The sequence below is a fragment of the Emys orbicularis genome, chromosome 3 (genome assembly GCF_028017835.1).
Source record: "Emys orbicularis isolate rEmyOrb1 chromosome 3, rEmyOrb1.hap1, whole genome shotgun sequence".
Classification (NCBI taxonomy): domain Eukaryota; kingdom Metazoa; phylum Chordata; order Testudines; family Emydidae; genus Emys; species Emys orbicularis.
In genome coordinates, this window is record NC_088685.1 from 85,603,091 (window position 1) to 85,629,559 (window position 26,469).

General features: G+C 41.2%; 1 protein-coding gene across 2 annotated transcripts in view; it reads left to right on the forward strand.

Moving 5' to 3' along the window:
* FOXO3 (forkhead box O3) overlaps window positions 1-26,469 on the forward strand; it is a 150,748-nt gene that overhangs the window by 99,054 nt on the left and 25,225 nt on the right. The window contains exon 2 of one of the 2 annotated variants that reach the window (XM_065400895.1): window positions 17,402-18,843. The exons of the other annotated variant lie outside the window; for it this stretch is intronic. Coding sequence (XP_065256967.1) covers window positions 17,402-18,808 — 1,407 coding nt within the window. The 3' untranslated portion in view covers window positions 18,809-18,843. The remainder of the gene's footprint in view (window positions 1-17,401; window positions 18,844-26,469) is intronic. 2 annotated transcript variants of the gene reach the window in all.

Consider the following 26,469-nt stretch of genomic DNA (forward strand, 5'->3'; position numbering starts at 1 on the left):
TGGGGCAGAGACAATGTCATATTCTTTATTTGTACAATGCCTCGCATAACGGTGCCTCCATCCTGACTGGGGCTTCCAGATGCTATCAGAATAAATTAATATATGGTAGTGATGTTGCTTGTTGTATGCACATATTAATGTATCACAAAGACCATAACTGTTTACAGGATCAAGGTCCTGGAATGCATTACCTTGCATTCTGAGTAGAGTTCTGGATTTATCCAACTTTAAGGGCCAAATTTTGCCTTGACATACACTCCATGCAATCCTGTTGAAATCAGCATGTTTTGATTATGAACTGAATTTGGTCCTAAGTTATTCAGTATTTTACTTCACTTTTAAAAAAGGCCTGAAACACAAATATTAAGTAACATAAAGCTTAAGATACCACTATTGTCCTAGTCTCAGTTTCAAAATAAATGATTACTGTGTTACAGGTTCACATTTGGAACACGAAATGACTCCATTCATCACTTTGCTATTCAGGATTTGGTGTCAGGGTGTGGTGCTAATAATGTGTTGGACGTATTTAAACACTCTGATGACCTAGCTTTAGAGTCAACACTTAACCTACAATGATACTAGTTTCTCAAGTAAAGTAAATAGCCAATGAAAATAGACTTTCCTTACCTGTTCATTTTGCCTTGACTCTGGGGTTTCCTGGTTGGTGGTGCTTCATGCAGAACAGACACCATGGGAACATCCTGCTTGCTGTATTAAAAGGGTGATTCACTGAAAATATAGTAAGTGTCACCTTCCGTGCTACCTGCGGTGTTGTAGTTGGTCTAGTAAAAGATATTACCTCACCCACCTTTCATGCTGTCAGTCATGAGGCATATTTTACCTCCGGTGGTTTAAAAAAAAATCTAGTGAAACCAGTATGTTTGATTAAAGCAAAAACAGTTCCTGAGATGAATCATGTGAGACTAATTTAAAGGGAAAAAGGCACTGGAAGTTTAAATCCATTTACTCTGATTAAGGACTTTATCCGGTATAACTAGTGTCTCCAAAACTCCCACTATTGTCTGTGAGAACTTAGAATATGCAAGGAGTGCAGAATCAGTTACCTGAAGTCAATAGAGCCAAATCAATTTACACCAGCTGGGGATCTGGCCCTGTATGTTCACAAAAGTGATATTAGAGGGACAAGGTGGGTGAGGTAATTTCTTTTATTGAACCAACCTTGGTTAGTGAGCGAGAGAAGCTTTTGAGCTACACAGAGCTCTTCTTCATGTCGAGGAAACTTAGAGTGTCACAGCTAAATACAAGGTGGAACAGATTATTTAGCATAAGTAGTCAACACACATTTCAAGGGCCCATTCATGGTAAAGTGGCCCCTTTAGTCAGTCATAGGGAGGAAAGGAAGGGAAAGAAAATGAAAAGGGGGGGCAGCTGAGGGTTTGTTAGTGGGTTATGGATTGTTGTAATAAGCCATAAATCCACAGTCTCTGTTCAGTCCATGATTTTTAGTGTCTAGCAAAGCTGTGCATTTAAGCTTCCAGGCTCGTCTTTTGAAAGTGTTGTGCAGGTTTCCTTTGAGGATGACGACTGGATAGGTCAGATACAGAGACTAGATACTAAAAATCATTGACTGAATAGACACACTGGATTTATGGCTTATTACAACAATCCATAACAACTTCCTCCCAGCTGCTTCCCCCCCACTTCCTTTCCTCCCAGTGACTGAATGGGCGTTAATGGGCCACCTAACCTGGAATGGTCTCTTGAAATGTGTGTTAACTACTTACACTAAACAATCTGTTCCACCTTATATTTAGCTATGACACTCTGAGTGAGGCCAGGTCGACACTACTATACCTATATTGGTGTAATTACACCAGTCAGGGGTGTGAAAAATCCACACCCCTGAGTGACGTAGTTTTACCAACCTAACTTCTTCTCCCCCTCCCCCGTATAGACAGCACTATGTTGATGGGAGAGCTTCTCCCGTCAACAGAGCTACCGCCTCTTGTGGAGCTGGATTAACTACACCGACAGGACAAGCTCTCCTGTCAGTGTCGTGTCCTAGCATCTTCACTGCAGTGCTACAGCTGCACTGCTGTAGCGCTGTACGTGAAGACAAGCCCTAAGTTTCCCAGACCTGAAGAAGAGCTCTGTGTAGCTCGAAAGCTTGTCTCTCCCATCAACAGAAGTAGGTCCTATAAAAGATATTACTTCACTCACCTTGTCTCTCTCATATCCTGAGACCAACACAACCACAATAACACTGTATACACCAAAGTGATAGTCAGTCATAGGCCCCATCTACCCTATGATTTTTTAAAAGGGTCCTACATACACAGGTTAAATACTGTTATGCCAGAGAGTGTGGAGAGTGCATCACTGTGTTTAAACTATTAATTGGGACTGGATAGTGTTGTTCTTGAGACTGAAAGCCCTCTTCCTATCTCTTACTCTTTTCTCATGCAATACTGAGGGAAGTTGGAGTAAAGAGTACTAAATAGGGCGGTGTATCTACTGTCTCAAACAATTTTAAAAATGGTTTAAAGACATTTATGTCCCACCCACGACATTTGGCATACCATGCATTTAATGTGTGTTTGCAGAAACCAATTATAAACCCGTTTTAAAATTTATTTCCCAAATACAGTGCTTAAAACTTGTTTCCTAAAATGGGGGAAAACTTTAGTGTAGACAAAGCTTGTGTGTTCTCTGACATACTGGGAGTGGAATAATTACAGCTCAAGATGAAAACTAGTTGATTTGTAATTTTAAAAACATTTTAATATTTTATAGCTAGCATTACAGCTTGAAAATGGTGCAGGCTACATACTTGTTGGTATCCTATAGTCACCTTCAACTTTTTTTTTTTAAGGGGAGATGCCCATTTTTCAAACTGTTTAATTCACTCATCCATCACTTCCATACCAACTTTTTAAGCTCATTCAACTATTTGGCCTCCTGTAAATAATTCTGGTTACAATTCTGCATTTCTCAGACAGGCATAAATTCCTGTGGGAGCCATCGGGAGTTTTTGCTTGTGTAGAAACCACAGAATCAGACCCATTGTAAAAAGAAAAATTAAAAATCACATTTCAAATGCTTCCTTAAGTTGTTTTGCACCATGGTCTTGGGGTTGTCAAACAGAATGTTACTATCGCTTTGCCCGCAGCCAGCTGAAATGAATCATATTTTAAAATCCAAATTTTTTTTTCAAGTAGATCATCTTTTCTGGTTCAATAATAAACTAATTATGTGTTTTAAATAGCTCAGAGCAGGGTTCCTGATTCAGTTTAGTCTTCCTAATAGAAAGGCCGAGGACAATGCAGGAGGTAGTAAAGCCTCTTGCTAGGAGAACTGTTACTCCATGCCAGCTTTTGAAGGGCCTGTACAGGCCTGCTGAAACTTGGTCAGTTTACAACGTGTTGATCTATTTCTCTAATCAGTCACATGTTAGCTATATACTGTCACCAGATTTGAAAGTTAATACGTGCAGCTGAGTGCTTCTGATTAATACAGTCCACATATTTAACAATCTATTGCTGACCTGCTATTTCAGAGTTAACTCTTTGCTGAACTAAACTCAGCACATTATTACACTTTTGTAAATCAGGCATTCCCTTTTAAAGGTTGCATTGTTAATATGATATATTAACCAACAGAGACACCATGAAAAAGTCAAAATTTTGCCAATCACTAGCACAGATGTCTCCTGTTTGGTATAGGGAAAAGCAGTGGTAATCTCAGATGTTCTTGGCACATGTTAATACTTTAATGACAGCTTTTTTGCCATTACCCATAATGGTAGTATTACTTACTATTTTAATCTTTCATTACCTTATATAGTGTTTAAAATATATATATTATTGTATAAAACTGGAGTCTGATCCTGCAAGTCAGCAGGTCTATTTGCATGAGACAGTTATTGGTCTTTTGGGATGCTTATAAATACAAATGGAGCTGATTAGTTTTATTCTTTACCTCCTACAGTATGGTTAATCTTGTTATAGAATAACTAGTTTAGTCACGTTTCCTAGGCTTGGTACATTTCAATAAAATGTGTGTATTTATAATAGGTGGTCTAGTATTGACTCACCCTAGTGATAGTTCATGTAAAACTAATATTTCTAGCAGTGGATTATTATAGGCCATAGCAGCACTTACTCACATTTATTTAGAACAGTATGAAAGGAAACCTACATGTTCATCTAAGGAGTATAGTATGTATAGTAAAGGCCATATTGAGAAAGAAAGAAAATAGCTATTTAGTACTTCAGTTCCCACAAAAATGTGTGAGCTATTTGCTATGGTGGTTTTCTTTCTTTTTCTTTCTTTCTTTCTTTTTTTTTTTTTTTTTGTAATCAGTTAGAGGAAATACACTCTTGTAGTTTAAAAATCTGCAAGCCAAGAATTTGCCTTAGAATAAAACTGGAATGTTTACATGATGCCCAGCCCAAAGATCATTCAAGTCTATTAGAATTCTTTCATTAACTTCAGTGGGCATTGGATCGAACCCATAGTGAACAGGGTAACTATTTTTGAGTGTTACTGTACTGAATAATATTGTGATTAGTGATGTGTGTGCCTGCTCTTTTCCTGGGACTTTCTTGAATTGAGAGGGAGAATTGTACTTTCCTATTAAGATGCTATATAAACATAATGTGATATAATCTCAGAGGTTATCATGGGGAAAACATTTTAAGTAATAACTATTTTTAAAAGAAAAATAAAAGACATACATGCTAATGACACTGATCATTAATAGGGATTCAGAGTTTCTGTACAATAGTTCATCGTATCAGCATCTTTGGGGATCTCCATGGTTACTACAGAAATTAAAGCTTTGTTTTGAAAATAAATCGTTTCAATCCTTTTTGTTGTGAAGAAAACGTTTTGTGTGAGACCAGTGCAGAGCCCCCTCATTGAGTCAGCAGACAGACAAACTGAGAGCTCCGTGAGCAGTGAGTTCCTCCTATTCATCTCAGTGAGTTAAATCTGAACACTAATGATGACTGCTTTTATATCTATATTAACTCTTTCACTGTTGATCATTTTAGTAAAAAATCAAGCTTTTCTGGAACTGAGGGTCGATTTAGGATTGTTAGCAAATCTCAACTATAGTAACACCACTCTTCCAGCACACGCACACTCTGATTCTTGGACATAAACATTGAAAATAAATCAATGACCAAAATCAGGAAACAAGAACATACATATAAAGGGATTCGGATAATTGGAGGTTCAGATAAATGGATTTCGGATTAACGGGAGTATACTTACTGTACAACCCTCTTATAGAAAAGATTGGTGAATAATAGTTTACTGAAGGATGTGTAAGGGTTTTAAGCTGTAATGGCACCAAATTGTCAGGGTCCACCTATTTCAACCAAGTGCAGAAAACTGCAGAAACCTAAATTCTGTGGCAAGGCCCCTCCCCACTCCCCAACCAACCGTGACCTAATGAAAATTCTGCAGCTGCCTGAAATGCATAGAGAATACATGCATCAGATACAGAAGACTTTGATTAATTAAAGGTTATAATGCATAACAGTTGATGCTATAATAGACAGTAAAATACGTTAGTAAATATTTCTCCATATATTTCTCACTATTCCATAATTTCCGTTTTGCTGGAGAAGAATTCAGTGCGGGTGTGCACACCCTCGGGTAGCGGGATTGGTCACAAAGTTCAGGCTCACTGTGCTGTAGAATACATTGCTCTATCCTCCTCCTCCACCTCTTGTCTGCTAAGAGGGGATTGGCAACTCCATCCCTCCCCATTCTGCTGACGGTGAGGGAACCTCCCTCTTCTCCCCGCCGCCCCCCAAGTAGTGCACAGAGGGGGCTGTTTTTGGTGGCTTCTTCATCCACTCAAACGACACTGGGTCTTGATCCTGACAGCAGAGCGCTTCGGTAGTCAGTGTTCTGTGTGCTCTGCTCTAGCCCAGTCTGTTACATCAACTGTAAAAAAGACAATATGGGGTGTATCTCACAATATGGGCTATATATAACAATTGCCCAGATCTGTGGGACTCTGAGCACCATCCATGTTGCAGCACCTGATGCACAAACTATTTCTAAACACTTAATTGTTTTCCAAAATACCAAAAGATTAATAAAATATAAATTGATAAAAACATTGTACTAATCAGTAGGAATCCACCCAAAAGACTGCCTACAGTGTCTGCAAAATGGATGGTGTTCTCTTTAGCCTTTTTGTTTCTAACCACATTTACAAAAAGTGTATCTGCAGATATGAAAAAACAACATACATTGCATCCAGTAATTCCAAGTGACAATTGAAACAGCAAAGATATCAGACCCCCCCAAATCAAGCTTTTTATATTGGCAAATCAAACTCCACCTTCACTGCAGTGACCCCGGTAATCTGAACTGGCCTGGTTTACTTCTCAGGGTATGTCTACACTGCAATTAGACACCAGCAGCTGGCCAGGGCCAGCTGACTGGGGCTTGTGGGGCTCTGGCTAAGGGGCTGTTTAATTGCAGTGTAGACCATCGGGCTTGGGCTGGAGCATGAGCTCTGGGGCCCCATGGGGGTGGATGGGGTCCCAGAGCTTGGGCTCCAGCTGGAGCACAAAGTTTTACACAACAATTAAACAGCCCTATAGTGAGCTGGCATGGGCCTGCCGTGGGTTTTTTAGTTGCACTATAAACATACCCTTACTTCACTAGTTTTATCTCAGTGTAAAATCGTTTCCTTCAATGGAGATACTCCATATTTACATGGCTGTGAGTTCAGTATCAGGCCCATTTTCATTTATCAAAATATTTTTACAGGGCAGCTCAGTTTAGCAGTTGTCAGCAAACTTTCTACAAGATACAGCTACTTGTTGTTTAACCAGACCTGTTGGAGGACAGCATACACAGCCAAATTCAAACCTGCTGCAACTCTGTTGAAAATAATAGTCACACCAGAGATGAGTTTATCCCATAATTTTTAAGATTCTGTTTAATAGAATGGCTATTTGTAGGTGTTTTCATTCCTAATCCTTTTTCTTCTCTATAATACCTCCTAATAAATGTAAAAACCTGGATCCCTCAGTTTCTTTACCCTTGGATATGATTTTTAAAGTTTGAAAAATATATTTTTTTAAATACAATGTGAACTGGAAATTTTTCATTTTTGAATTTTGTTCAAAGTAAGATTTCAAATAGGGATTTTATTACTGGGCTGTGATATATACCAGAAAAGATTTTAATGTATCCAAATGTAGGGCCTGTCCTGCCAGGAGGGGAATCTATCTAGATCAGGGATCGGCAACCTTTGGCACGCAGCCGGGCCCGTTTGTTTACCTGCCGCGTCCACAGGTTTGGCCGATCGTGGCTCCCACTGGCCACGGTTCGCCGCTCCAGGCCAATGGGGGCTGCGGGAAGCGGAGGCCAGCACATCCCTCGGCCCATGCTGCTTCCCGCAGCCCCCTTTGGCCTGGAGCGGCAAACTGCGGCCAGTGGGAGCTGCAATCGGCCGAACTTGCGTATTCGGTAGGTAAACAAACCAGCCCGGCCCGCCAGGGTGCTTACCCTGGCGAGCCGTGTGCCAAAGATTGCCAATCCCTGATCTAGATCATAGCTGACTGCACTCAAAACTCATTGGCTTCAATGGCAATAGAGGACACTTAACATGTCATTAGGTACCCAACACCTTGCAAGATCAAACCCTGATAGCAAATTTTTATTTGTAATTGAAAATAATTTTGTGGTCTTGAAGTATTTGCATTCATGATATAGTGCAGGGGTTCTCAAACTGGGGGTTGGGACCCCTCAGGGGGTCACGAGGTCATTACATGAGGGGTCACGGGCTGTCAATCTCCACCCCAAACCCCGTTTGCCTCCAGCATTTATAATGGTGTTAAATATATTAAAAAGTGTGTTTAATTTATTAGGGGGGTGTCGCACTCAGAGGCTTGCGATGTGAAAGGGGTTGCCAGTAAAAAAGTTTGAGGCCCACTGATACACCTCTACCCCGATATAACGCTGTCCTCGGGAGCCAAAAAATCTTACCGCGTTATAGGTGAAACTGTGTTATATTGAACTTGCTTTGATCCGCCAGAATGCGCAGCTCCGCCCCCCCAGAGCGCTGCTTTACTGCGTTATATCCGAATTCGTGTTATATCAGGTCGCGTTATATCAGGGTAGAGGTGTATAGTGTGTCTGGACAGGGGTGGATAATGGAGCTCTTGTTTGCAAGCCCCCTCTTCAACTCCTGATTAAATTAGTTTATTTCGTGTGTGTGTGTGTGTGGATGCAGATAGAATACTGTGTAAAAATAAAGTATGTTAAAGCGTGCGTGTGTGCATGTGCAGTTTTATAATATTGACAGGAATTGCTGGAGTGCTCAGCCAAAAGGAAAAAAAAAAAACCTTCTGAGAGCTGCTTCCAAAGTCCAATGTGTGCCGGAAGCACAGGTTTGGCTGTGTGGAATGGAATGTTCTCTGTACTCCTCCAAGAACAAAAACAGCTGGGAAATAGGCTACTGAGACAATTTCTAAATCTGAAAAAATAAACGCCGCACAGCCGTTGCCATCTCTCTTCATGAAGTTTACTTCACTTTTCGGCACATTTAGGATGTTGTTGTTTTTTTTTTTTAGGGTGAGAGGTTGTTTCTGCTTTTTTTTTTTTTCCTTAATCCTCTGACTTTTTGCTGTTTGGTCGTTCTCTAAAATTACATTATTTACATTATTACTTCACTCCCTTCACTCCCTTCCCCCACTCAGTGGAAAAAAGTAAACTGAAACCAGCATGCTCTGCTAAAAGCAAAACAAATGTTAGTTATTTGAGTCCTCCTGCGGTCATTGGATGGCTCTCTGTAAAATAACTGGAAATTTTGCTGCTAACTGGAAGTGTGATGTGTTCAGCCAATTCCCAGACACTTTTAACCAGTTTTTGTTGTTGTTAGAATAGTCGTTTAAAATGTCAGTGTTTTCAAAGAACAGGGCAGCAGCATGTTGTAATGATAATGTTATTGTGTAAAACATTTTATTAAATATATATTTAACTAACTAACTGATATGACTGTTTTGATGTGACTTCCCTCTTGTACCTATACTTTCAAACTGTGTCAGAAGTCCATTTCAGCAGCTAAATGGGGAGGGAGTAAATCTCCTACGCATGTGAGTTTCTTTCCCCTTATGCTGGTGTAAGGGGGCAAAAGCAAGCAGAAAGTGCATGTGAAGTAGGGGAGCTAGTTTCCCCTGCTCTAAGTAAACTTTCCCATCACAATATGGCACAGTTGGGATCCTCACTTTCGGGTAGCCAGAGGTCTGTAGGGTAGTGTCATATCTGACCACTGCAGATTTCAGAGTGTAAATCTTCACTCCAATGAATGTTGCTTCAAGCAGTTCTAATTATCCCCTCGATGCCCTCTACCTTTTCGAAGAGTAGGAGGAAAGATGTGCGTGGGGGAGAGAGCTAATTGCAGCAAGGCTCTCTCCTGGCTCCTCCCTTAAAATTACAGTCAGAACTACCGCTCTCTTGAGAGACTAAGAAGGGTTCCACAAAGCAAACTTTTCAGAGTTCCAGCTGACTTTTTTCTCTTCCCGTGGGTTTTTTGTACAGAAAGGTGTGCTTGGGTCATCCCAGCATCTGGGGCTAGCAGAAAGGAGCCCATGGCTCACTTTTACTTTATTTCTGCTCAGAACTTTAAGTGCAATAACCATTGTTAACTGTGTCTAAAGGGCTGCTGCTCTCACTTTGGTGACAGTGCTGTTCTTTCACTGCATGTACTGAACATCTCTTGTGACTCTGACTCACAGATTTCATCAGATATTGAGACTAGAAAATGAAACTATATCAAGAACATTTCAGTTTGTGTGTGTGTTTGTAATATCTATATTTCATGCAGATACACAATTTACGGAGAGAATATAGAATAGAAAATCTAGCACTAATACAGTGTTTCAGATTGAGAAATCAAGCACTGAAATGTGAAGAAATCTCCAATTTTGTATTTTTTCCCCCTGCAACTTTAACTGTTTAGGTAAACATTAATAACAAGCAGGAATATATTTTAAAAATAGGTTTATATTCAACAAGAAACACAGGAAATAAAAACATTACATATGTGTAACATGGCTGAGTTAATGTGGGAGAAAGCTCGATTTGAACTTTTACTTCTGAGTGCTTGGTTTCTCTGCGTCTGCAATGCATTAACACTAGTTATTGTGTTGCATGTCCCTGGTATTCTTAAAGGAAAACAGGGACAGAGAAGATAAAATGTTCTTGAGTTCTTTGGATCTTTTAAATTTCTTGAACCAGAGGAACACGGCAGTCCTGTGGAGCTATGTAGGAAAGGTCCTTCCAACGCTAACAAGTTGGCTCTTCACCAAGTAAAACAACAGTGTGTAAAAGAGGTGGTTAAAGGCAAAAACACATCCTTTAAAAAATTGAAAGTCAAATCCTAATGTGGAAAATAGAAAGGAGCATATACTCTGACAAGGAAAGTGTAAAAGTATAATTAGGCAGGCAAAAAAACCAAAAGAATTTGAAGAACAACTAGCAAAAGACACAAAAACTAACAGCAACAAGTTTTTAAGTACATCAGAAGCAGGAAGCCTGCCAAACAATCAGTTAGGCCACTGGAGGATCGAGATGCTGAAAGAGCACTCAAGGAAGAGAAGGCCATTGCAAAGAAGTTAAATGAATTCTTCGCATCGGTCTTCACTGCAGAGGATATGAGGGAGATTCCTTCCCCTGAGCCATCCTTTTTAGGTAACTGTCCCAGATTGAGGTATCAATAGAGGAGGTTTTGGAACAAATTGATAAATTAAACAGTAATAAGTCACCAGGACCAAGTGGTACTCACCCAAGAGTTCCAAAGGAACTCAAATATAAAATTGCAGAACTACTAACTGTGGTATGTATCCTATCATTTAAATCAGCTTCTGTAACGGGGGAGTGGCGGATAGCTAATGCAATACTGATTTTTAAAAAATATTCCAGAGGTGATCCTGTAAAACTAACTTCGGTCCCAGGCAAATTGAAACTAATTGAAGAACAAATTGAAGAAGAGAATTATCAGACACATAGATGAACAGGATTTGTTGGGGAAGGGTCAACACAGCTTTTATAAAGGGAAATCATGCCTCAGCAGACTAGTAGAATTATTTGAGGGACATGTAACTTAGTCTCAGCATTCACCAGCTGTACCTCATCATGCTAATCTTCAGGCTTTTTTTTTTTTAAACAGGGGCTTTTAAGAGTTAAGTTACACAACTCTCTTTTTATTTTTCAGTGAGTGGATTCCTTGTTGCGTTGTTGATAATTTTCAGACTTTTTTTTTAAATAAAAGGGAGGGGGGGCTTTGAAGATTTAAGTTACACAACTCTCTTTTTATTTTTAAAGTGAGTGGATTCCTTGTTGCGTTGTTGAGAATGATAAATTGATACCACATGTTGCTTCCAGACAAAAAAGTCTCTGTATTCCTGTGGAAGCACTTGCAGCTGGTGTCTGAGTTAATGGACGGGCTCCACAAGGTAAACACAGTTTGGAAGAGACTGAAACAGACACTGGCTAGGAGGGGCGGGGAAATTCTTGCATTTTTAAAGACATGGGGATCTGCCAGTTTTGCTTGATGAGGATAAAATGCTGAAATACTTTACAATTGCAAGCCTTTGAGGCCAGGAGCAGTTAGGTGTCTATATCATGTCTGGTATATAATATTTTGGAAATGATAAAATGCCCTGTATGTAATCCTACCGTTTTGTAATCCTATCAAAAAATGATCAGAGAAATAAGTTATCAGGACATAATAGGTACTGTACACTCATTTTCTAGAGCAAAACATAGCTGATTTTTTGAAGGAGGACTGATTTAAGGAAGTTTTGTGCAGTGGATAAAAGTTTACTCATTAACATTTGAAAATATAGCTCTGGGTTCTATAAAAGTATTACCTCCGTCAGTGCTGTTGATCTGAGCACTGGTCTGCTGATTCATTATGAATGGACCATTGTATGCTAATGGGTCCTGTCCTAGCATACAGCGTTCTGTCCTTTTCACATACAAAACTACAGTATATGAAAAATTAAAGGTTGAGATAATAACAGACAGAAGAAAGCACACAGCAAAGGAACCAAGGAAGAGAGTTTGACACTCCAGCCGCACTTTCATAGCTCCACTAGATGAGTTTCAGGCCCCAAGCATTTCCTCCCACCCGTGTGGCCCACCTCCACCAGACTTCTCCTTCCTGGAATGGTCTATAAAAGGTATTCCCTCTCCCCCCAGAAATCCCAACAGAGTTCTTTAGCCACGTGCAGCAGCAAGAGCCAAGGTTCAAACGCAGCAGCCTCCTGACTTCATCTGGACTCTCTTCTTCCTGGACTTTTCATCTTGACAGTGGCATCTCCAGTTGCTTCTAACATCTTGCTGACTCTCTGACCTGCATGCCCCCTTGCTTTCCAGCCTCACTCCCCCTGCTTATCATGCATCTCATCAGGAACACCACAACCTGTCCCAGCTCCAATTCTGCTCAGTACCCATCTCAGCCTTTCCCACCCACTAAAATCCATAATCACTAACACCAGTGTTCAAATAATTGAGTCGCCTGTAACTTTGAGAAGTGTGCAGCCAAACAAAGCCTCAGCATTTTCTTATTGTCTTACCACCATCTTACTTTCTCTCATGGCATCTTTCCTTTTGTTCTTCCTTTTTGTGTTGAATCTATTATTTTTATTACTTACTATTTGTAGCGCAGAAGTGCCTAGATCCCCATTGAGGGATCGGGGCCCTGTTGTGCTAGGCACCTATACATACACATAAGTACTGTATACGTTTGATTTTAAACTGTAAGGACCACATATTCTATCTGTTAATAAATCATATAGTACACTTTGGGCACCGTAGACAATAAAGGGAGGAATGCACCATATTTTTTCTATTCTGTTCTTATCCAGATCCTTATATTGCGCCCATCACTGAGGTATCTGAGCCCCATTCCACTGATTCATTAAACAACATGACTAGCATCTGTCTCATGCATATATCCTCCAGTATAATGCCATGAGAGTGCCATTGTAGTATCTTTAAAGCATCTCATTGGGTGTGGAATGATTTATTACATTTCCATCTTAATGGCCTAATCCTGCCCCCATTTGCATCAAAGGCAAAACTCCAATTGATTTGAATGGGAGTCGGATTGAATCCTCACTTGGCATTTTCCTGGGGGAGGTCCCTTTGTGGTTTGTCACAAGGATGATGTATTTCGAATGCAGATTTTTGTGCGTGAATATTCTTTTCAGAATCTTTTACATTTTTTTATGACAGTGATATAAGTCCATGTGACACTTCAGAAATCCTGTAAAAGGGAGGGTCACTCTCACTTTACAAGCTGATGGACAGATTCTATCGCCTTTGCGCATGAAAATAATCAGTCGCATTGACTTTAGTGGGAATGCTAACAAGAGAAAGACTAGCAGGATCAGGCCAGAATTCAGTCCAACTTGGTTAGATGTGATACATGGGACAGAAGGTATCACGACATTGTGAGGAGCGTAATGTGGAAAGGCTACACAAAATAAATGTGTTTTAAGGAAGTATTTGAAAGGGGAATGGGAGATCCCTTCGTTTATGGAAGCAGAGAGTCATGAGAGGAGCAGGGTGGCAGTGGGGTGGAACACAAAAGTAAATTGGCAGCAATTATGCTATAGAAAACAATCTTCTTACAGAAACCAGTAAAGGAAAACCAGAGCTGGTATGTAAATAGCACTTTGTGTAACTTAAATGAAAACAAACTGCTTGGATTTCTCATAACCACCAATTTTCAGTGGAAAAATTATTTTATTTTTTTATTTCTGTAATACCAACACTGCCTCAAAGAGATGATGATCCATATAAAAATGCAAATTACATCTCCTTCTCTCCCTCCCCCCCACATTTAGGACTGATCCTGTAAGCTGCTAAGTTCTCTCTACTCCATGAAGTCAGTGCAAGTTGAGGCCACTCAGCATTTTGCATGTCAGGGATTTATGTGATATGGTTAGAGCTGGCAAACATCAGTGCGTTGCTTTTGCATTGAAAATGGGTGGCGACTGATATTTCAGGCAGTTTGTTTGTATGTCTTAAGTTACATAAAGTGCCATTTACATACCAACTCTTGTTTTCTTTACTGGTTTCCTTCCGTAAGAAGATTGTTTTCTTTAGCATAATCACTGGCCAGTTTACTTGTGTGTCCAGGCTTTGTTGTGCTCTTGTTATAGTGGTTCTGAGTGACTTTTTCTTTCTGTTTGTGTGCAGTTAGGCCTAGGGTTGCCAAGTGTCTGGGTTTCGACCGGAAAGCCCGGTCAAAAAGGGACCCTGGTCAACACTGCTGACTGGGCCATTAAAAGTCCGGTTGGTGAGGCTGGCAGGCGATATGTCCCTCTGGCTCCTAAGTGGAGGGATGGCCAGGGGGGATCCGTGTGCTGCCCCCACTCTGACTCTGCAGCTCCCATTGGCCACAGTTCCCTGCGGGTGGAGGCAGCACAGAGCCGCCTAGCCACCCCTACACCTAGGAGCCGAGGGATGTTTCAGGGAGCTCCCCGAGGTAAGCACCACCCGCGGAGCCTGCTCACTGCACCCCAACCCTCTGCCCCAGCCCTGAGCCCCCCTGCACCCAAACTCCCTCTTAGAGCCCACACCCCTCACCCCCTCCTACACCCAAACTCCCTCCCCGAGCCTGCATCCTGCACTCCCCCCCCCCCCCCGCACCTCTGCCCCAGCCCTGAGCCCATCCTGTACCCAAACTCCCTCCAGGAGCCCACACGCCACACACACCCCCTCGCACCTCAACCTCCTGCCTCAGCCTGGAGCTCCCTCCCACATTCCGAACCCCTCAGCCCCTGACTGGAGTTCGCTCCTGCACCCCAAACCTCTCATCCCTGGCCCCAACCCAGAGCCCCTCCTACACCCTGAATCTCTCATTTCTGGCCCCACCCCGGAGCCCGCACCCCCAACCAGAGCCTTAACCCCCTCCCACACCCCAACCACCTGCCCCAGCCCAGTGAAAGTGAGTGAGGGTGGGGGAGAATAAGCAACAGAGAGGAGGGGATGGAGTGAGCAGGTGGCAGGGCCTCGGTGAAGGGGAGGGGCAGGGGCGGGGCAAGAGTTTTCGGTTTTGTGTGATTAGAAAGTTGGCAACCCTAGTTAGGCCTGATCCTACAACTGGATCCATGTGGACAAACATAAATACTTCCTGCACAGAGCCCCATTGAAGCCAGCAAGGCATGGGCATAAGAATCCATCCACATGGACCCAGTTGCAGGATTGGAGCATCAGGTAGGAAATGTTAGTTAAATTTTAAAAACTCAAATGATTTATTTAAGAGCCCTGTTGGGGGAGAGTGAGAAAGTGGGTAGTGGCATCTGGTTAATATAATTTAAAACATATTTCTGCCGGACCCTAAATATAGTTATAATCTCACTAATTCAATAATAAAAAAATTCCCTCCTGGCTAGACTGAGGAACTTTTATGCTGAGAATGAACCCAAAATAATTTTTTCAAGGTATTATAGTCTCTTGGAAATATAAGAGTGTATAATTGAGGTGCTGATACAAACGTAACTTTAGTGTCATTATGGAGTCTTGTTTGCTATGCTGTGCAAATTGTTTAAAAAGAACAACTCCTGTTTTGTAGTTTATTAATTTTTCTTTTTCATGAGTGGTAAACAAGAATGTTTCTGCTGTCCATGTGTGAGAAGAATTTGAGAGAGGTGTGTGGGGGGAGGTCAGTCCTGAAACTGACCAAAAATACAACATGAAAAAAATGTATTTACCATCAACAAAATGGAAAAAAAAAATTCTGGGCTACATTTCTTCACACAGCCAATGTGTCTTCAGTTCACTTACGTCAAACATCCCTTTATGTTAATAGTATGAATGCTAATGTGTTTATGAATAATTGTTTGGTTGTGTGTGTTCTTTGTCCAACTGAAACTGGAATCCCTTCAGTGCATTGTAAATGGAAAACACTTATTCTGGCTTGTTTGGTTACAATGAGAGACTGTTGACTTTTTCTTTTTAAAACATGCTGGTGGAACACATGTATTTGTATCCTCCACATAGATACAGCTGATGTTTGCCAATATTTTAAAAACATCTATGACTTAAAACTTGTTCAAATTTAACATACAGCATTAGTACAACTCGTTTGCCAAAATAATATGGCATAGCTCCAAAACTCTTTAACTTGCGCATAAAATCAAAAAACATGCAAATTCTTATTAGCAAATTTCTTATGGTCTTTTTAGCTGTATTTTAAGCAGAGGATCTAGAGCGAGATTTTGATCTCAGTTACACTTGTGTAAGTCTGGTGTCATTTTACGTGAGTTACTGGGAGTTAGTTTTCTGGGTCTCTTTCGGGATTTTGTACTGGGTTCAATCACCATAGTGTGAAGCCACTTTTTTGAGAATGCATATGCAGAATACAGTACTGTTTTTCATTTCTTGTGCCCAGTGTATCTGATGGCACCTGGCAGGATTTGGGATTCATTGGACCTTTTATGGGTACTCTAGATTTCTGTTACTAGCAGTGTGCTGTGCTTATGATCTTATCATGCATAATGGCATTCCAACTTTGGGAGACTATGAGGATGCTGTGGGTGCGGGGAGCAACAGACCAGCTACCCTGAATATATAATTCAAATTCCAACAATGGAAAGAAAAAGTACATCCCACCTCCAGTGTGCAGTTCTATAGGAGGAGGAAGGAAAGCAGTTGTGATTTGCACTGGAGTATTGTTATAATACATGTACAAAATTGCATTTCAGTAAAGAATACAAAGGTACTTACAGAAGCTGCAATGAGAGTAGACAGCCTTTCAATCACCTTTATTGAAGTGTTTGCAGTTCTCATTTTGAGAGAGTTGGAACAATAGTAACTGATAATTTAATCTATATGCAGGACATTTTATTCAGTCAAAAATAGAAGCGGTACAGATCTACCGGGGCTTAGCAGTTGTTAATGCGGCTTTTTGTTTGTTTGTTTGTTTGTTTGTTTGTTGCTGTTGAATGATTTGGAAGTATGAGCAACCTACAGCCCAGGGGAAGGGTGGGTTGTCAGGGTGTCAGTTGCAGCTCCCTCGTCCTGCAGTCTCTAGCCCGGGTGATGGTTACACCAGTGGAGGATGGGCACAGCAGAGTGGAGCTCTGCCACATTCCTTCTCCCTGGAAGTGCTCTCTATGTCAAGGGTGAGGAGGGGTGAGGGCAGAGAAGCTGGCACAGGAGTTGGCTCTGCTTTACGGCAGCATGGCATTCTCCACAAGGAGAACTCCCTGCTCACGATTTACAACCAGTATCTGACCCCTGCCTGAGCAGTGCAGAATGTCCAGAGCAGCCCAGTGTTTTGATTGGATTTCAAAGTTTCGTTTAATTTTGGGCTTGCGTGATTGAGATGAGACTAGCAGAGGAAATGGTACTTGCCCTGACTTTTTGTTGTATTCCTTTCCCACAGAACTCAATCCGGCATAATTTGTCACTTCACAGTCGATTCATCAGGGTACAGAATGAAGGAACTGGGAAAAGCTCTTGGTGGATGATTAATCCAGATGGTGGAAAAGGTGGGAAGCCCCCACGGAGACGCGCTGTTTCAATGGACAATAGCAACAAATACACAAAGAGCAGAGGCCGAGCAGCTAAGAAAAAGGCAGCCTTGCAAGCTGCACAAGAAGCTACCGAGGACAGCCCGTCTCAACTTTCCAAGTGGCCAGGGAGCCCAACTTCCCGCAGCAGTGATGAGCTGGATGCTTGGACAGATTTCCGCTCTCGTACAAATTCAAATGCCAGTACAATAAGTGGCCGTTTGTCACCGATATTGGCGAGTACCGAACTAGATGACGTTCAGGATGATGATGCTCCACTTTCTCCAATGCTGTACAATAGTCCATCAAGCATGTCCCCATCGGTAAATAAACCATGTACTGTTGAGTTGCCTAGGTTGACTGATATGGCAGGCACAATGAACTTGAATGATGGACTGACAGATAACCTCATCATGGATGATCTTTTGGACAATATAACACTCCCCTCTCCCCAGCAGTCACCATCAGGGGGGCTCATGCAAAGAAGCTCCAGTTTTCCATATGGTTCCAAAGGTTCCGGACTTGGTTCTCCATCAAGTAATTTCAACAGTGCTGTGTTTGGACCATCATCTCTGAATTCCCTTCGTCAGTCTCCCATGCAGACCATTCAAGAGAACAAGCAAGCTACCTTTTCTTCCATTTCTCATTATAACAACCAGACGCTGCAGGATCTGCTGGCATCTGAGTCACTTAGTCACAGTGATGTCATGATGACGCAGTCTGATCCACTCATGTCTCAAGCCAGCACTGCTGTGTCTGCCCAGAATTCACGCAGGAGTATCATGCTTCGTAGTGATCCAATGATGTCATTTGCTGCTCAGTCCAACCAGGGAAGTTTGGTCAATCAGAACCTGCTCCACCACCAGCATCAATCTCAGAATTCTTCTCTTGGTGGCAGTCGTGCCTTGTCAAATTCCATCAGTAACATGGGCTTAAATGATACGAACAACTTAGGGTCGGCCAAACACCAGCAGCAGTCACCCGTCAATCAGTCTATGCAAACCCTTTCTGACTCACTCTCAGGCTCTTCTTTGTATTCCACTAGTGTGAACCTTCCAGTCATGGGGCATGATAAATTCCCAAGCGATTTGGACCTGGATATTTTCAATGGAAGCTTGGAATGTGACATGGAGTCCATTATCCGCAGTGAACTCATGGATGCAGATGGGTTGGATTTTAACTTCGATTCCCTCATCTCAGCTCAGAACGTTGTCAGTCTGAATGTGGGGAGCTTCACTGGTGCTAAGCAGGCTTCGTCACAGAGTTGGGTGCCAGGCTGATGGATCTTTGAGAAAAGGGGAAATGGGCAAAGCAGGTCAGTGTCCTGTAGATGTGGTAAAAATATTTGGTTTGTTGTTTTTTATTGGCGTTTACCCTGAGTAGTTAATAGTTTGTGTGCATTAATGATATTAATGTGGTCTGTGGTGAACTTGATGTATTGTGATATATGTGATATAAACAAACTTAGGAGGTGTTGAGGGAGGGGAGGGAAAGCTAAAGGTTGTAAAGATTTCAAGTTCAAAGTTCAGGGCTAACCCCCAGATCCTAATTAGGCAGTTTCTTCTCAGCTGCAACACTGTCACTGAGGGCCTCTATTAGAGTTCTTTGAAGGGGTCAACAAACATGTGGTCAAGGGGGATCCGGTGGACATAGTGTACTTAGATTTCCAGAAAGCCTTTGACAAGGTCCCTCACCAAAGGCTCTTATGTAAATTAAGCTGCCATGGGATAAAAGGGAAGGTCCTTTCATGGATTGAGAACTGGTTAAAAGACAGGGAACAAAGGGTAGGAATTAATGGTAAATTCTCAGAATGGAGAGGGGTAACTAGTGGTGTTCCCCAAGGATCAGTCCTAGGACCAATCCTATTCAACTTATTCATAAATGATCTGGAGAAAGGGGTAAACAGTGAGGTGGCAAAGTTTGCAGATGATACTAAACTGCTCAAGATAGTTAAGACCAAAGCAGACTGTGAAGAACTTAAAAAAGATCTCACAAAACTAAGTGATTGGGCAATAAAATGGCAAATGAAATTTAATGTGGATAAATGTAAAGTAATGCACATCGGAAAAAATAACCCCAACTATACATACAATATGATGGGGGCTAATTTAGCTACAACTAATCAGGAAAGAGATCTTGGCGGCATCGTGGATAGTTCTCTGAAGATGTCCACGCAGTGTGCAGCAGCAGTCAAAAAAGCAACCAGGATGTTAGGAATCATTAAAAAAGGGATAGAGAATAAGACAGAGAATAACTTATTGCCCTTATATAAATCCATGGTACGCCCATATCTTGAATACTGCGTACAGATGTGGTCTCCTCATCTCAAAAAAGATATACTGGCATTAGAAAAGGTACAGAGAAGGGTAACTAAAATGATTAGGGGCTTGGAAGAGGTCCCATATGAGGAGAGATTAAAGAGGCTAGGACTTTTCAGCTTGGAAAAGAGGAGACTAAGGGAGGATATGATAGAGGTATATAAAATCATGAGTGGTGCGGAGAAAGTGAATACGGAAAAGTTATTTACTTGTTCATAATATAAGAACTAGGGGCCACCAAATGAAATTAATGGGCAGCAGGTTTAAAACAAATAAAAGGAAGTTCTTCTTCACACAGTGCCCAGTCAACCTGTGGAACTCCTTGCCTGAGGAGGTTGTGAAGGCTAGGACAATAACAGGGTTTAAAAGAGAACTGGATAAATTCATGGAGGTTAAGTCCATTAATGGCTATTAGCCAGGATGGGTAAGGAATGGTGTCCCTAGCCTCTGTTTGTCAGAGGGTGGTAATGGACGGCAGGAGAGAGATCACTTGATCATTACCTGTTAGGTTCACTCCCTCTGGGGCACCTGGCATTGGCCACTGTTGGCAGACAGGATACTGGGCTGGATGGACCTCTGGTCGGACACAGTATGGCCATTCTTACGTTCTTATGAGACCGTGTCAGAAGCTACCGGCTTTTTTAATTTAGTTTTTAGAAATGTTAACTACTAATTAAATCAAACTTCTTAGTTACAAAAAATAATGAAAAACCAATTAACGGTGGAAGATGTGTGGTTTTAGGACTCGTGGAACTCAGAAATGACTTATTTTTCTATCACGACAGACTGAACCTTCACCACAGTATACAGCCCAAGTAACCAAATAACTGGGGTGATAGGCAGGGATGGTGGTGGCAGAAGCTCCGTGGTGTATGGAGCAGCAGTACAGCATGGGATAGGAGAGATTGCACTCGTGGATCTACTCAGTGCGTGGATCTGGTGCGGTAAAGTGCACAACAGATTGTGACTTAATCAGAGCTGTATTTTTGCTGTGGTGCTGTGATTTTAAGGAAATCACATATTTTTCACATTTTTTTCTCAAGGAAAAAAATACAAAAATTATGGAATTATTAGGAACCTGGGCCCAGAGAGCAGCCATTTTAAATGTGTAAAATGTATAAGGGGTAATCACAACCACAAGTGGCCATCTCTTTCCATTTTAGGGCCCAATCCTGTAATCTGTCCTATATATGACTCCTAGTAACTTCATTGGGAATTTCACTCGCATAACACCAGCAGATTTGGGCTGTAATATATTCCTAGTTAGGCGTTAGCTTCTTCCCGTCTTTTTGAATTTACTACAGTTTCATGGGGTTTCTCCGTATTTCTTTTCCTTAATAGTGGAAATTGTCAATCTTGCCGCTGATATCAATGTGTTCCTCTTTGTTTCTGCAGGTCATTTGGGTTTTCACCTGCATCCATACATCCATCTTCTTACACACACACATTCACTCCCTCATGTTATAGATTCCTCCTGAAGTGTCCTTTGTCTCCAATGTTTGTTTATTAGTATAGGGGAATAGATTTCAAAATACAGGAGTACAAAAGGTTAGTTATAAATTAGAGTGCAGAAATTCCATTAACTTCAGAATAATGTATAGAATACCCCAACTGCAAGGCTAATAGGCATTCAGTTTGCGATATACTATAAACTCTCTTTTTTTTTGTCTTTCAAGTTTAAATTGCATAACTTGCTGACGAACAGCCCTCTCACCCTTGCTACTTGAGGTATTCTGTAGTTAATGGAGATTTCTTTCTCTAATTCACAGTTAGACTGTTAAGGAAAGGCTTTGAAGCTGGGGAACAGCTGTGGTGAGTGATGCTTCCAGCTGCATATTTTGAGCATTATAGAAGATATATATTGATTTGTTGTCTGAAAAAGAGAGAAGGACCGTGCCATGTACCAAATTCCTTCATTTAGTCTTCAGAGGCCACTTTTGTAGATGTGATAGTTGGCTGCCCCCATCCTTTATCTTTTCTAGAAGAAAGGAGCTTCACTGATTTCTTTGCGGTACAAGCCAAACTCTTTCCAAATGTCAGACTGCTGGGAGGGAATGAACCGTAGAATCTTAATCTCACCCTGCTGATCATGCTGTAGGATAGCACCTTGACAAGACCGTGCATGCTATGTGGGTATTTACTGAAATTCAAAAGACTCAGACTCTCTTTCAGTTTCATCTTTTAATCATTTAGAAAAAGAATGCTTTCCCTCTCAGAATCTAGAACCCTTGTCCATGAACTATTAACAAAAACTTCCAAAACTCCATACTTGTTGAGAGATCTGTTTTTTTTCCTGTTTTTGTTTGTTCGTTACTTTTCCTTCTTAGTGCTTATATAGTGTATGGAGTTAGAAATCCCAAATCTTCATGTGATGCATAAAAACAAAGCAGGAATGTTATCACAGTAAAATGCCCAAGGTCACAGTTTGCCAACAGGTCTCGCAAAAATAAATGCCCTTGACGGTATTGGTTGAGAAAATGTGTCCAAGGAAATGACTTGACACCATGTTTTAGTAGCATCGCTATACTGCTTACACGAAAAGGATATCTACATGGAGCCTTGGCTGGGCAACATTACAATAAGTGTTCTGCACAGAAATATCTGCAAAGTTCTCTCAGCTGCCTCATAAAAGATTGCCCTTTGTCATTCATAGAAAGAATAGATGCCTTGATTTTCCCAGGCTGAATACTCAGAATAAAGAAACTGGTACTTGTGTGTGAAACGACTTTCTTTACAGAGGACAGACTTGTTAACTATATAAACTCTGGTGGAGTACTGGCCACTTTTCTGTGGAAGCCTGTCACTGCCTCTCATTACTGGACCTGGTGCTATTGATTGATTTGGTACCAGGTGCAAGGGTAGATGTGTTTTTTTGTCTGAACTTACTGCTTATGAATAGTTCCTGGTCTATTCAACAATCCCATTTGAGAATTTGCCTCCATGTGAGTGTCTCTTATTTTGGTAAAAGTGTCTCACATTAAATATTATGCAGTAATTCTGCATTGCTTTTTCAATTATTTGTCTGCTTCACCATAGTTATAAGGAGCTTGAATTAAATGCTACTCTAAGCAATTTTCCTGATCTCAGTAAAGAATCTTTATAAGATTAAAGCTTAAGAAACTACTTTTCAGCAGAATGTTTCAGCCGTTGCAAACATGAAATCTGCTCCATGAAAAAGGCCGAGTGGGATTTCAAAACCAAAATGTATCATTTTCCATAGGTTATCAATATACATAGAATATTAAGTACTAAATTTTCCATAAACCAGCAAAATCTCTTGGGAGTCAGTTTTTTGGAAAGAACAAATATACAGTTGTTTTGTTTATGCTTAGAATCGATATAGTATTCCTATGTGGGATTTATTTTTATTTTTTTAATCCAAAGACTTTCTTTATAGGGCCAATGCAAATGTGCAAAGAATCCAACATTATGAATTTAGTTTCTCTAGAAATTTCTGGGAGAGAACACTCCCCACTTTTGTTACACTGGCTTTGTGCCTCTGATGGTAACCATGACCAGCATTTCAGAGCATGATATAATAGTTGTTGGTTTTAGCCTAGAAGAAGGAAAGGGAGAGAATCAGCAAACTTTCTCCTACTTCATTCACTCATCTGTGATTTCCCCCGTTCAGACAGTTGAGGCCTGTGTTCCTTTTTAGCTCCATTTCTTTTGTCCCCCTCCCAAAGATATTGAATGTGCCCCCCCAACACCCTCAATAATCGGGACAATTTTTCAGTCACTATTTCCTAACCTCTCTTCAGAATACTACTGATTGTTAATGTCTCTTCTTAACACCTGTTGTCCCACAACAGCTCTTCTTTGTTTTATGATTGTTGTCACCCACTGAATACTCAGGAAACAGTACTGACTGAAAGGGTATCCTTAAACACACCTAGAAAGATAGAATCATTTGGAACTTTATATCAGAATGTCATGGGCTGGTGATCAACATCTTGTGAAGAGAGATTTTAAATTTCTATTTCATCGGATTCCTCTAGGTTCCATAATATAGTTGCAGGGGGATTGAGTTGACTTGTTTGAAAATTGAAAGCAAAAATACCTCAAAAATTGGCTAGAGACGTTCATTTTTCCTTCATGCATCATTTAAAATGATGCAATCCTAGGTCATAGAGTCCTGGCAAGGTCAGTTAATTATAGTTGTAGATTACCCAAATTACAAAGGGTAACACATAGTATTACATCACCAAAAACAACAATTACCTCTACAATATAGCAAATGATAAATTTTGGGACTATTTGCAGATTTGTTATACCTGTATTCACCAGGTAAGCCTCTCTGGGTGAAATTCACCCCTGTGCCCACACAAAGCTCTGTGGATCACATAAGGCCCACTGAAACTCATGTTTAAAGCTTAAGCAGTGCATAAAGCCTCTACACTTGGATAAATTTCACCCTTTGAATTGGAGAGGTTTGCCCAGAGAATGTTCCACAGAGAAGATGATTTTGTCTTTGCAGAAAATAAGTTTGCTGCTGCTGCAGTTGAAATTAAGAAAGCAGAGGTTGAGCACCTATTGCCCAAGGAGTCTGACAGTCCCAGGGCCATAAGTGTTCCCTTTTCTGAAGTAAACACCATCATGGGGATTACCATGCTGGCCAGAAAGAAGGCACCCTCAAATAAGCTTGTACCTTAAGTGTAGGGTAGGCAGGCAGTAGTTATCTAGGTTTTTATAGATGGAGATAGGATAGAGATTGCTTTCAAAATCTAAAGCCACCAGAGGACTAAGGGATTTCAGAGAGGCCCTTGGATGGCAGGTAGGACTCAGAGAAGTGGCACAAGGACCCCAACAAAATGCTGAATCAACTTGATGGATATTTGTACATCTCTTTCCCCCTGTTGGGACTGGGCCTTGCCTAGTTTGTGGCCAGACTAGAAGGCAATTTTACGGGGTTGAACAAATGCTATCTACTTTACAGTTCACTTACTTTCTGAGCTAAGTTATATTCAGGTCTGAGTTTGAATCAGCAATACCCTGATATTGATGATTATTATTATTTATCATTTTATAATGCCCAAAGATGTGGTAGGCACCTCACACCATTTACAGAAGACATAATCCCTGCCTTGAGGATCTTACAGTTCAATAGCTGACATGATACAACAAGTGGAGATTGCAATGAATAGGTGGTATGGGGTGCTGTGTGGGTTATAGCAACAAGATTACACAATTACCAAGATTAGTCTTTCTCCCATGCTGATTCAGTCATCAGGTTGGGTTTTTTAATATTAGCTGATATGATAATAAATTGTTGGCTCACATGTGGGCATTTTAGCAGAATTGAGTCTTTAGGAGGTATTTGAATGAGGAGAGTTTAGCCGCTTGGCAGACCAGAAGAAGGAAAGTGTTCCAAGCATAGAGGCCAATATGGAAGAAAGCACAGAAATACTTGTGGGACTATCTTTTTCACTAATGTTTGTGAAACCGTCAACTCTGTCCACTAGTACATGTAAGACAGATATATTTTCTAACTGTTGTATAATGCCAAACCTTTTCATGAGCATAAAATGAATTCTCCATTTTTAAAAAGACAACGAGGACTAAAAGGAATCATTTAAGTCCTGAATCTTGTCGTAACACATCTGTATTTTTGTGTTTTTTCAGATGTATAACAGATTCTTATTTCTACTGCACATCATCAACTAGATATTTTGTAGATGTTTGCCAGTTTATCTATTAACATTTCTAAAGTGCTTATCGCTATAGTATTATTAAGATATTTGATGCCAGTAGATGTTGCTCGGGTGAGATTAGAAACTGGCTCATTTTCTCTAAAATTGCAACTTAATTAGTAGGTGTGGATTTGACCTGTTCAAACATTAAATTTAATATTCATGTCTGCTTATGATGGCAGTGTTTTAGTAATAGACAGTTAAATAAGGTTCAGTTTTTCTTTGAGTGATTGCTCATGTCCATTCAACTTAGGTGTGTGTGCTCACCACATGCACCAGTGCCGGAAGTTTTTCCCTCAACAGTATCTGTAGGGGACTGGCTCTGGCGCCCCCTGGAGTGGCGCGTGTATGCCGCGGCATATAGGGCGCCACCGGCCTCCTCCACCCTCAGCTCCTTCTTGCCTCCAGTGACGGTGCATGGAACCGGTGCTGCTTCAGCTAGAGCTGTTGCTTTTCGTTCGTTCGAACTCTTTAGCCTCTTGCTAATATTACTGTATACAGTTTCCCTCTAGTTTAGTTCAACCTATTTGTTAAGTTAGAGACTTAGTAGGTCCCTAAAGGGACTTCGTCTCGGGATGGGGCATGCCCCGGTCCCCAGGCTTTAAGCCCTGTGATCACTGTAAAAGGCCCATGCCCATTAGCGAGCCACATAATAGTTGTTTATGGTGCTTGGGCGAAGGTCACATTAGTGATAAGTGCAAAATCTGCAAGTCCTTCAAGCCCAGGATGAAGAAGGAGCGTGACATTAGCTTGAAGACGCTCCTTATGGAGTCTCTTCTTACCCCGATGCCGGAGCAGAGCTCCGATTCGGCGCTGAGCACTGTGACGTCGGTGCGCAGCACCCCACCGGTACTGTCTGCGAGCCAGCACCGGTCCCCTTCCGTGGCTCCAGCCAGGAAGCCCAGGAAGATGGGGCAAGGGAGGTCTCCAGCT